We start from the raw sequence: 13,076 nt of genomic DNA, 5'->3' as shown, positions 1-13,076 counted from the left end.
TTTTTTTTTTTTTACGAGATCTGACCGTCTGTTTTTTCTCCCGGTGACCACTGGGGGCAGTGTGCTGTTGGTCATGCTCTGTGTACTTCTCAGGAGTATTGGGCTGCAGTGTCTCCTCCAGCCTGGTTCATTTGGCATGGCCTACTCCTGTATAGACAGGAAGTAGAAGGACGGCCATCTCTGGTGGACCATGTAGGCTGAAGGGTCAGCAAGGCCTCGCAGTTGAGCAGGTGAATGTTTGCAAACTGGCTTAAACGCATGTTTGCAAAAACACATATTTGCAAAGACATGTATGCATAGATACATGTTGCATTTTGCGTAGGTACATGTCGAATGGACGCATGTCTGCATAGATGCAGGTTGCATGTTTTGCATGGATAAATGTTTGCATAGACGCATGTCGCATAGATGCATTATTGCATACACACATGATGCATAGACACGTGTTGTTTAAAAATATGTGGCATAAGCACATGTTTACATAAACACATGTTGAATAAACACATGCTTGCTTACTAACAAACACATTTGCATGAGCACGTTTGCATAAATGCATATTCTATATTCTAGTTATTTGCATAACTTGAACTGGTAATGATAAATGGTTTTCAAAGCGAAAACGGTGAAAAGCGTGGCATACATTTGTATTAAGTCCTACTGCGTCAATACTTTGTAGAACTACATTTTGATGCAATTGCAACAAGTCTTTGCACAGCTAGAGTGACTCAACCAGCTTTGCACATCTAGAGTGACATTTTTGCCCATTCTTCTTTGCAAAATAGCTCAAGCTCTGTCAGATTGGATGTATAGCATCTGTGAACAGCAATTTTCAAGTCTGATCACAGATTCTTAATTAGACTTGGGTCTGGACTTTGACTGCACCATTCTAACGCATTAATATGCTTTGATCTAAACCATTTTGTTGTAGCTCCAGCTGTATGTTTAGGGTCGCTGTCCTGCTAGAAGGTGAACCTCCGGCCCAGTCCCATTTCTTTTGCAGACTCTTAACAGGTTTTCTTCTAAAATTGCCCTGTATTTGGCTCCATCCATCTTCTCATCAACTCTGATCAGCTTCCATGTCCCTGCAGAAGAAAAGCATCCCCACAACATGATGCTGCCACCACCAGATGTGTTCAGGTTGATGTGCGGTGTTAGTTTTTTTACCACACAGCGTTTTGCTTTTAGGCCTAAAAGTTCAATTTTGGTCTCATCTGACCAGAGCACCTTTTTCCACATGGCTTCTCGCAAACGGGACTTCTTATGGCTTTCTTGCCACTCTCTTCCATAAATGCCAGATTTGTGGAGTGCATGACTAATAGTCGTCCTGTGGACAGATTCTCCCACCTGAGCTGTGGATCTCTGCAGCATCTCCAGAGTTACCATGGGCATCTTGGCTGCTTCGCTGAATAATGCTCTCCTTGCCCAACCTGTCAGTTTAGGTGGACTGCCACATCTTGGTACATTTGCAGTTGTGCCATATTCTTTCATTTTCAGATGATGGAGTGAACAGTGCTCTGTGGGGTCAGACTGATTTTGAGTACACATGTACCATAAATTAAAAAGTATACAAAAAGCACCTAAAAGTAGTGGATGGACTCATACTAAATGAATATACAGATGCTAATTGGAGCACACCATAATTCCAGACATAAAGTCGAATAAAAAACGTGCGATTACAATGAGTCCCAAGATGTTTCGGAAAGCAGGGGGCGCATGCATATTCTTTTCCTTCCTCAGGGGTTAGATAAAAGCAAAGCTGTTTTTTTTCCTTTTTTCAAATAGAAATATAACCGCTTTGCTTTTATCTAACCCCTGAGGAAGGAAATAAACATGCATGCCCCCCCCCCCCCCTGCTCTTTCCGGAAACATGTTGGTACTCATTGTGATGCACACGTTTTTCATTCAACTTTGTCTGGAATTATGCTGTGCTCCAATAATTGGCAGCTGTATATTCGTTAAGTATGTGTCCATCCACTGTTTTTGGGTGCTTTTTGTATACTTTGTAATTTATGGTACATGTGTACTCAATACAATTTTGTAATATTTTTTATATATTCTGTTACTCCATTCCTTTTTATCCTGGCATATTCTCCAAATGGGGCATTCCCTCCAAATTCCTGCATTTTGGGATGTGACAAAGGCTGCTAGGATTCAAAACATTCCAGGTTAGTTTCTCTTCTATATTTATAACGAGTCGGATGACAACGAGGAGTAAATATGTCTATTTGGGCCCAATTTGGACATTTTCACTTAGGGGTGTACTCAATTTTGTTGCCAGTGGTTTGGCCATTAATGGCTGTGTGTTGTGTTATTTTGAGAGGACAGCAAATTTACACTGTTATACAAGCTGTATGCTCACTACTTTAAATTGTAGCAAAGTGTAATTTCTTCAGTGTTGTCACATGAAAAGCTAGAATAAAATATTTACAAAAATGTGCAGGGTATACTCACTTTTGTGAGATACTGTACATCTACAGGATTTTTACCAGGTTGAATGCCAAAAACGTGGAGGATACTGCCTTTGGCCTCAGCGTATTACAAACAGAAGAGTAGGTCTTCTCTGGTGGCAGTTTCTGTGATGGGGTCTTCCTCCCCTCAAGAGTATTACTTTGGGATGTCTCAAATAGTTATTATAATAACTGGCTCTGTGCCCTGTGATGTACGATAAAGAAAATTCATTTTTTTTCTACATCTTGCCTGTAAAATCTATTTCTTGGGGTACATCACAGGACACAGGAAAATGTATTACTTGCTACAAAACTGAGGTACTTCCTGTGAAGGAGGGGTTATATAGGGGAGTACTTCCTGTTTTGATCTGATTGATCTACCAGTGTCCATTCACTTATAGGTGGCCTATAACCCAAGTAGTTGTTATAATAACCAGCTCTGTATCCTGTGATGAAGTAGTGGATTTTACAACTAAGATATAGAAAAAATATTTTTTTTTACCAGTTTTTAAATTTTCCAATAAATTATTTTTGGTGATGCGCTAGGTGCTTGTGCCTTCCTGTCTGTTTCTTTTGTCAATCTGAAAGAGGGGTGCATGGCAGATTTGTGCTGTGTTCTTTCATTAGAATGCTCTAGGACTCCTATACTATAGGCACACTTTGTATTAAAGCTAGGCAGTGGTAAGTCACTAAATGCACCTGCTAAGGGCGGGTTATTTAGTCCCAGTTAAAGTGGTTCTTGGACTGAAATTGGACTCTGGGGGCCTCTCTTTAGCCTAGCACTGCACAAGAGCAGTGGTGCTGCTCTCCTTTCTTTTAACTGGACTCTGTAAGAGCAGCCTGAGCCATTGGCTCCTGCTGTTGTCAATCTAATCCACTGACGAGGGAGCGAGGCCGAGCTGCACTATGTGTGTCAATAGATGCTCACAGTGTGAGCTGAGATCAAGCCTGCATGAGCTGCCCCACCAGAAATCGGCTTGCTAGGGGGAATACGTGAAGGAGGGGAGGAGCCAGGAGTATTGGTGGGGACCCGAGAAGAGAAAGATCGGGGCTGCTCAGTGCAAAACAATTGCATGATGCAGATAAGCATGAAATGTTTGTTATTTTAGAACAAAAGTCTGAACCTTTTTAATATCACTTTAATGCTTGAAGGGTTAGATCACCATTTTTTGGAAATGTTCTAGTGCAAAACTTTGACAGTCTAATTACCACCATCCTTGATATGATCCAGGGTAGATGGATCATTGAGGAGACCAAAAAAAGATCTAAGCAAGTCATATGTCTCCCGCTCTTCTTATGTTGGCAGCACTGAGGTCACAGGAGGTAGGAGAATTTATTCTGTGTGCCTATAAATACAGCGACATCTGGAGCCCATTCATGCCCTTTCCCCACCCCTCCAGTGCAGGCATGCTCTTAGGAATATTTTATTAGGGGAAATGTAGTTTCATACCAGACATTGAACTACACAGTGCATGATCATATGTCCATAGCTAGACACAGTATCTTTTTAAATCAATCAGACTCAATTGCATTATGTCAAAATAGAGGGGTAAGTAAATGCTTTCAGGAATGTGACTATGCAAATTTTTTGTATTCGTACTAGGTTTAATTGCTGCAGAGGTTTTGTCTTTCTTTTCTTTTCTATCAGGCGTGAACTAACCCTTTAATCCATTTGTGTTTAGTTCTGTTGGAAAGGATGGATTCCAGTCAGCAGATTCAATGACGAGCCAACAAACCAGTGTTAGCGTTGGTGATGACAGCACAGGAAGCTGGTCCAATCTGAGCTTTGAGGATGAACACCAAGATGAAAGCAGCAGTTTCCTTCACCTCAGTGACAGGTACATAGATTGTACTAGATGTATTTAGATAGCTAGCTAATTTTAATTATTTAAAACCTTGTTTGGATTATGAACGGGTAAAAGTACCTAGTGTCTGTAATTTTTCTTTTTGGCCGTGTGTACCTTCTTTCTATAGTCTGGTATCTGAAGATAAAACTACCCTGGCAGTACAATGGCTGTAAAATATCTGTATTTACACCATAGGACAATGCCAGAAGCTGTATTATGTAGCTGTGTTTCAAATATTACTCTATTAAAGTGTTAAAATACATCTGCAATAAATATTATGGGTTGCCATTGCTGGCTACCTTTTTAGAAAACGATGGTCAACTCACTTTTTCCAGTTGGGTTTCAAGTCCCCTGATGCGCTTTTTTTTTATTTTTATAGTGGACTACACTACAGCATTTTCTCTTTGACTATAGGTAAATGGAGCCCTTCGCTAGTTATTCAAGACATGTTTAAGGCCCGAAATAAAGATCTCTCTACTACTTTGACCTCCTTTTGATCATACTCCCCTGGCGCCCAAATACATCTTCATAGTTTACTCCAAGCTTGGTGATTACCCTCACCTTCCACCCACACCTATGTAGCAAATGGGGAAGAGGACATACAAAGTCACAAAATCTGAAAAAGATAGGCAAGATGTGTGGACTATTTTATTGTCACTTGCACGATAAGTGTCGCCACCCTCTTGTCGGCGTATAAGGTGTTACCTCTGCATACTCTAACCCCCCCCCCCCTTCAGTCCATCATGAATGCTGCGGCCAGACTTATCCACCTTACCAACCGCTCTGTCTCTGCTACTCCTCTCTGTCAATCCCTCCACTGGCTTCCGCTCACCCAACAAATTAAATTCAAACTACTAACAATTACCTACAAAGCCATCCACAACTCTGCCCCCAGCTACATCACTGACCTAGTCTCTAAATATCAACCTAATCATTCTCTTCGTTCTTCTCAATACCTCCTACTCTCCAGCTCTCTCATCACCTGCTCCCATGCTCGTCTCCAGGACTTTTCTAGAACCTCTCCAAGCCTATGGAACTCCGTACCCCAATCTATCCGCCTATCTCCTTCTCTATTAGCTTTTAGAGGATTCCTGAAAACCCTCCTCTTTAGAGAAGCCTACCCTTCCCACACCTAACAACTGTATTTTGAGTCCATCTGATCATCTCCCGCAGCTACTACCCTTTGTTCCACTTGACCCTCCCTTCTAGATTGTAAGCTCTAACGAGCAGGGCCCTCTGATCCCTCCTGTATTGATTTGTATTGTGACTGTACTATCTTCCCTGATGTAAAGCGCTGCGCAAACTGTTGGCGCTATATAAATCCTGTATAATAATAATAACTAGGTGGTACCTGGTGCCCCTCCAGTCTCGTTCGCATGTTCCCTGGACATTTGGGCCTCTTTTCTTGTGGATGCAGGTACAAGTGATTATCTTCATATCTGGTGGTTCTGCCCAATGCTTAGTCGTTTCTGGACCAGTTTTTTCACTTTTACTAACTTTTACTAATTTGGGGATCAAGTTTCCTGAGATCCTTGGCAGGCGCTCTCGCATTGTAAACTGCCAAATGTTACTAAAAAAACATTTAAGCTAGTTTATTTTGTTTTTCAGGCTTCTAAGTTGATGATGGCCAATTTTTTTGCTAATGAATAATTGACTATCCTTACTAACAGCCATAAAAAAAAATTCTCCATATCTTGGACCCTTCGATCAACGATTGTCACTCAAATATTTATTATGGTTTACTATTTATCCATGTCGTACTGCACATGGGTAGTAACTGGGTTCTCCTGCATTAAGCCTTCCCTTCTCTTTTCCCCGCATCCTCCCTTTGGCCTCATGCACACTGGCTGTTTTCTAAACTCTCCTAGACCCCTTCCTCCTGGAAGCAGTGTTTCGGCAAAAAAAACCCTGACGCTTGTAAAAGTGTGTGTAATGCGTTTATCTGTGTGTACCCTTGTCAAGCATTTGGGTGTTATTTCATTTAGCCAGAATACATTTATTCTTGACATTGAAATGAATTTTAATGCTCAATCACTTAATGCGTTAACACGCATTTGCAAGCATCACTTGTTTTTTTTCTGCCCACACTGCTTCTCCTGGACCCACTGGCAGTTTTTTTTTCCTGCCTCTACTCTCCTGCTACTAAATGCTGCTAAAAGCCTATGTGTGCATATACACCTAGGCTAACATGCAGGGGAAAAAATGCACTTAGAATGTATTTGGTTGATTTAACCACTTGCCGACCGCCGTCGCCGATTTACGTTGGCAGAAAGGCACAGGCAGGCAAAAGGGCGTACCTGTACGTCGCAAAAAGGGGTCAGGTACTTAACTTGCATATTGGTTCGGGTCTTAAGTGGTTAAAGTGGCTTTTCTTCCCTTAAAGTGATACTAAACGCACACTTTTTTTAAATCTGAAAAAAATAAATAAAAATTATTTGAGAAAAACAAGACGTTTAGAATATGCATACAAAGAATAAAGGTAGTATACAGAATTATACCGAGCAACACTTGCAACAGGTTCATGTCGAAGAGGGTTGGAATCCCCTATGGTACATGAGGGAAACCCCCCTCCACGGTCAGTAGACTGTTATGTTGTACCGTAGTTCCGGGATAGAATCCCGTAGCAAGGAAACCACCATAGTAGTTCTAGAGTCGATGGGAAACTACCCAATTTATCAGGCAATTGAAAAGAGAAGGTAGGAAAGAATGAGGAGGGGGATAGGGGAAGAGAAGGAAGGGTGGGCGGAGGTTTATAAATAATATATAAACTTTGAGTCAGCTTGTCAAGATACGTGGAGGGATCTTCAATCATCAGGAATCTCTTCAATGAGAGCCCTCCCTTCCTCAGAATAAATGAACTTGTTCCATGTGTGCGTGTATGTCTCTCATTTCTGCCTAGAGGTCAAAACAAAGTCCTCCATCTGGTTTAGTTCCTCGACCTTCCTCAGCCACAGCCTAATCGACAGAGGCTGTGTCTGTTTCCAGGTGAGTGGAATGCAAGACTTGGCCGCATTCAGGAGGTGTTTGATATATTGATTTCTTGTAAACCTTGGCGGGAATAGTGGAGGCGTGTAATAAGAAAAAAGCTGGATCCTCTGGAATCTTGCGATCCGTGAATTTTTGGATAATCGCACGTACCTCCCTTCAAAAATCACCTAATTTAGTTATATGACCAACAAAATATGTAGCAATGTCCCCTGCTCCTTATGACATCTCCAACACAGAGCAGAGGTGGTCGGGGAGTATTTGTGAAGGAGGTATGGGGTACGGTACCACCGGGTAAGAATCTTGAAATTTTGGTTTCCTGCACTTTCGTGCAGATTTGAGTATTTCAAGGCAAATCAGGTTATTGGTTTGTTATGTCTTCATAAATGTTCTATCTGTTTCCCATTTTGCCAAGTAGGGAGGCAGGAAGTCTTCGGAAGAAACTGAGAGGTTCTATGCACATTTTGGAGAGGGCATGAGGGAACGTGCCACTTTCAGAGCAATACTCCCAATAGTGTGTCAGGTCACGGCAATAAGTATCAGGGGTAGGGTAGGTCTGTAGAAAGTGTAGTAGTTGCGAAGCTCTCCAGATTTTCCAGTTGCAAGGGACCAATTTAATCCATCAGGGCCTGTATTGAAGGCCAGGCTCCCATTATTGCAAAGTGGGATACTTGACAAAGTCCTGCCTCAATTAACGTCTTAAAATAACCCATACCAAGGCTGGGAGAGAAACGGGGATTACCAAAAATGGGGGACAGTGGAGACTCTAGGGAGGACAAATGCACACTGTTTAATTTTAAATTATCCCACCTAGTTCTGTATGTGGATGATGACAGTAATTATTTTAATAAAAAAAACAACATCCAAGTACCTTTTTGCTAATTGATATACCCAGATCTTTTCCAGCCTGTCTGCAGGGAAACATAAGCAGGAGGGGCTTCTAGTCCTCTGCTGTTTGATCACATGTTCAAAAGTGTGGGGCAGCTGGTTGGAACGGCTTCAGTTCCATTTACACACACACACACACACACCCCATAAAGATGGAAACCGTTCTGTCATTTTTTTTTTTTTTCGTTATCTTCAGTTTTGCACTCTCACCTTGCCATGCCACAGCCACACAGTCGAAGGACCCTTTTACACAGGGTGTCTGATCAGGTCAGCCTGTCAGTTTTTTAGGTGTACCTGATCAGACCCTCCAGTCTCCTCTATGGAGTGGCAGATGACAGCAGACACATTTCCGTTGACATCTGCCGCCATCCAATCCTGTCTGCCAAAAACAGACGGATGGTGATCCTATTTTCCATCTGACTGATGGATTGGATGTAAACTGACAGGCGGTCCTTTTCCATCCGATTGCCCCATAGAGGAGAGTGGGACTGTGTCTGCATGATGGAGCAGACATAGACCTGTCATCCACCTCCTCAGCTTGGATGAGAGAGAGATCTGCTTTCAAAGCCCTTGTGCTCTCCACCGCCCCTCTCACCTCAGTCGGGATGGAGTGCAGGGAGGGGGCTGGTAAATATGTCATGTCATGGGCTGCTCAGTCTAAAATGCCCAGGCCTATTTTGTGTCCCAGTCCCGGACCTGCCCACTAACCAGCTAAACACAATAATACATGTAGATTAAAAGAGACTTCACCTCCATATAATATAATATAATAACATTTCTCCTCCTGTCAGTTTTTCAGGTGGAATCTCCAGTCTCCTCTATGGAGCGGCAGATGTCAGCGGACACATGTCCGAGGAAGACTCGTACGATAATCGGATCGTTGGTACAGAGCTTTCGAGAGCCCATAATGACAGTTCATCCGAGTTTATAATTTTTCCGGAAATGCCCGAAATTTTTTTTTTGTACGGTACCGGATCGTACGATTTTCGTTTAGTCAGTACAGTTGTCAGAAAATACAATACAAATACGTTACAACACATGACATCGCTTACGATTTTTTTTTTCTGTCGTACGAGAATTTTCGTATTTAATTTCTACTTGCGACCTATTAAGCGAATAAAGTCGTATAATATTTGGATCGTGTGTATGGGGCATTGGCGGAGGCATCCGTGTGAAAGGGGCCTAAAGTGGCATGAGTCACTGGATCTGTTATTGCTTCACCTTTGCACACTGTCCTTGTGACCCGCTGCTCATCACACCATCAGGCCTAGTACACATGGGCCGAATGCTGGATGACATCGGGCGGTTCAATAAAAACTGTCCGACATTCGGCCAGTGTGTATGGCAGCCGGTCCTTCAGAAGCCAGGCTTCTATTGGACGAGCATGCTGAAAAACCAGCAGCCAATGGCTGAGAGAGCTGACCGAAGTGTTCTGGCGGGGAGGCCATCCCCCTGTCAGAACACAACAGCTCAGCAGGGGAGATCGTTGTGCTAACATTTGAATCTTAATGAGAATGCTGAAGTATTTCAAGTAGGACTAAAACAAATGAAAGGATAACCATACTCTTAAATAGGCGAGAGTCGTTAATATAATATTTGGCGTTTCCATTATTTTGTTAACCCTGTATATTGGTGTAGTATTAGCTCTATTTCCTAACTTTTTTAGGTTTTTGAATATTGTCTTTTTCTGGTAGTAATGGTAACAGCAGTAGCTGGAGCAGTCTGGGATTGGAAGGAGACCTTTGCGAAGAAAATTTATCCTTCCCACCATCAGACAGGTTGGTTTAGCTAGAGAGTTTTGCATGACTATTGTCTAGTCGCTCTTCTCGTTGTGCATTAAAAGGTTTACTGGGTTCTTCATAATTCTGCATGTTTTAACTAAAAATGAGACTGCTACATCCTCTACTTACTACAGCCTTTATTTCACAGCATGTCCTAATTATGTCTCATAGACTGTAGCTGTGGTGTTTGTAGTGCAAATTTATGCTATAGTCCAGTAGTCTCCAAACTTCGGCCCTTTTGCTTACCATTATCTGGCCCTTGAGGCACTATTCTCCCACTGATTTCTCTCATTTACACCAAGAATAGGCCTCCGAATGATGGGGCACTATTGCTCCACCTTTTATCAAATGTGCCGATGTTTACTCCCACTAATGCCTGGAAAAATTTCCACTCCTGCTGGCCACTGTCAGGGCCCCTCTAAAGTCTGGGACAATGAACTGGCCCTTTGTTTAGAAAGTATGGAGACTTCTGCTATAGTCCATTGCTTCAGCTGTCATTTTCAACCGAATGTTAAAAATGTGAGTTTTAGTTCTATTAGTTTGGATTGGACACAGCTCTGTAGTTGAGAGTATATATTTTTTTTCAAGATCGGAAATGCTTAATTTGCTGGCCAACCAAGCAAAATTTGAATATTTGATGTTGAGTCCATAGTGAATTTCATGTCCCTACTGTAACTGTGATAGATGATAGAAGTAGGACATTCACTCTTATCGTGTGTGGTGGTGGTTTTTATTTGTGGGGGGTTTGTTTTTTCAATCCAAGTACAACAATCGAGTCATAATGAAGACCGTGAACTACTAAAATTGTGTATGCATAACCTTAGCTTGTTGAAAAAGTTTTGTCTTACCCCAATTTACTATGTAGTAGGATCATATTTACAATACGCGGATTTGTGGATAAATAATGCTACATTAAACACAATAATAACATAAGAAAAAAATTTGAACAAAACATCTCTGGGATCTAAAATTGGTGTCCAGTGTTTCTCTTTATGTGGAATAATTAATGCCTGTGATACAACAGCAGTGGCAGAGACTAACTTTGTCCATCCCTTGCATACATCATGTTGCAGGGTCAGATTCTAATCCGTTTGGCTTGTATTATTTGCATGCTCATATGTTTTCCTGCATGAATAATCTCTATTTTTATATCCAAACCCCTTTGTTTTAAAAAATAAATAAAAAATAATCCGTGTATAATGATTACACTTTTTTTTTTCTTAAAATTATAGTGATGGGGCAGAAGAAAAAGATGAACACAAAGTTACGACAGAAGGTACTGTGTCATAATTGTATTTACCATTTATGTATATGTTCATCCCTTGATGAACCCAAAAGTGGAACTTCCGCTTTATCCACTCCTCACCCCCTTACATGCCACATTTGGCATGTCATTTTTTTTGGGGGGGGGAGTGGGGGCTTCAGGAAGAGTGGAACTTTGTGTTCCACTTCCTCCTTCTGCCCAGGGGCCGCTAAGGCGATACGTCTTATCGCCTTTTGGTGGCCCCTCCCTGTAGGCGATCGCCTGGGACACGTGACAGGTCCCAGGCAATCGCCTGACCAATGACAGTGCGCAGCGCCGCTCGCGCATGCGCAGTGAGTGCCCGGCCATGAAGCCGAAAGCTGTCATGGCCGGGTGCCCACACCAACAATGAGGATGCCTGCCGGAGAGGGGGGCAGAGGAGAGGAGCGGAGCTCCGGTCGGCGCGTCGCTGGACCGTGGAGCAGGTGAGTGCTGCATGTTTTATTAAAAGCCAGCAGCTACACTTTTTGTAGCTGCTGACTTTTAATAAACAGTAAAAACGCCTGGTACTCCCCTTTAAGGACCAAAAGGATTTACCCACTTCCTGACCAGGCCATTTTTTGCAAAATAGCACTGCGTTAGCTTGGTTGTGTGATGCTGTACCCAAACAAAAAATTTTTGTTCCTTAAATAGAGCTTACTTTGGGTGGTATTTGAACACCTTTTTTATTTTTATTTGGCTATTAACCGCTTTTTGGCTTAGCCCCCTACCCCCCCTAATAAAGGTTTAAAAATTAAAACTGTTAGCGATCGTAGGGATCAGGAATGTCTCTGCGAACGCTGCAGTTATGTGTGTTGTGTTTTGTAAGTGACCGTGATCGATGGATACTGCACTTGGGTGGGCTGGGCGGAGGGGCAAAACGCAGGTGCTTACGGGTATCTGGGCTGATCCTGCCAACAATGCGTTTTTGGGAACTCTAAACTGCTGGGTACGCTAGTATAGATCTGATCAGATATTGTTCTGTTCAGATACTATACCACTAGAGGGGGTGTATGCTTTGCACGTGGGTGTAAGCGTTACTAACACTAACCTAACGCTCCCTGGGGCGATGCAGACCCTGACTGACGCAAAACTTTAATTGATATCACCCGCCGGGCGATCAGGGGGTTAAACCTTTATTGGGTTATATACGGCGGGTGCCCTGATGCTATAAACAGCAAACTAACTAACCAGCATCACCCTAAAGTTGGACAGAGCAGTTGCCTCCCTCCAGGGCAGTCAACAGGTCTCGATAAGGTCTCTGATGTCAACACTAGGGCTGTTGACATCTACCCTTCCAGCAGTCCAATGGGCAGGCCTTCACTTTCGTCCCCTGCAGGCCTTCGTTCTAAGGGTCTGGGTTCGCACACTAGAGGTCCTGGACACCTTAGTCCAAGTACCAGATCAGGTAAAAAGATCCCTCTGGTGGTGGAGGAAGGTCACAAACCTAACGCAGGGATGTCTGTGGCTTATCCCAGTGTCTCGGGTGGTAACCACAGACGCAAGTGGCAAAGGCTGGGGGGCACACCTGGGATCCCTTCCAGCGTAAGGCATCTGGAGTTACGAGGATCTAAAGAGATCATCCAATTGGAAGGAGCTGAGGGTAGTGGGTCTAGCCCTCAGGTTTTTTCAGGAGGAACTCCAGGGGCACCACACTCAGGTGAGGTCGGACAATTCTTCAGCCGTGGCTTACTTAAACAAGCAGGGCGGCACAAGAAGCGGAGTTCTGTCGGCCCTGGCAGCAGACATTCTGGGCTGGGCCGAGATCCACACCCTCTCACTTTCTGCAGTCTTCCTGAGAGGAGAGAAGAATGTGACGGCAGACTTTCTCAGTCGAAGGCAACTG

At 43.1% G+C, this 13,076-nt stretch overlaps 1 protein-coding gene across 2 annotated transcripts in view; it reads left to right on the top strand.

Moving 5' to 3' along the window:
• AKAP11 (A-kinase anchoring protein 11) overlaps positions 1-13,076 on the top strand; it is a 98,959-nt gene that overhangs the window by 62,622 nt on the left and 23,261 nt on the right. Inside the window, exons 8-10 of one of the 2 annotated variants that reach the window (XM_040341303.1) lie at positions 4,130-4,285; positions 9,862-9,945; positions 11,181-11,224. In XM_040341303.1, the coding sequence (XP_040197237.1) occupies positions 4,130-4,285; positions 9,862-9,945; positions 11,181-11,224 (284 nt within the window). The remainder of the gene's footprint in view (positions 1-4,129; positions 4,286-9,861; positions 9,946-11,180; positions 11,225-13,076) is intronic. The other variant, XM_040341304.1, reaches the window with a different exon arrangement.

This window comes from Rana temporaria, chromosome 2 (assembly GCF_905171775.1).
Source record: "Rana temporaria chromosome 2, aRanTem1.1, whole genome shotgun sequence".
Classification (NCBI taxonomy): Eukaryota; Metazoa; Chordata; class Amphibia; order Anura; family Ranidae; genus Rana; species Rana temporaria.
This window is presented reverse-complemented; position numbering and strand designations above follow the sequence as displayed.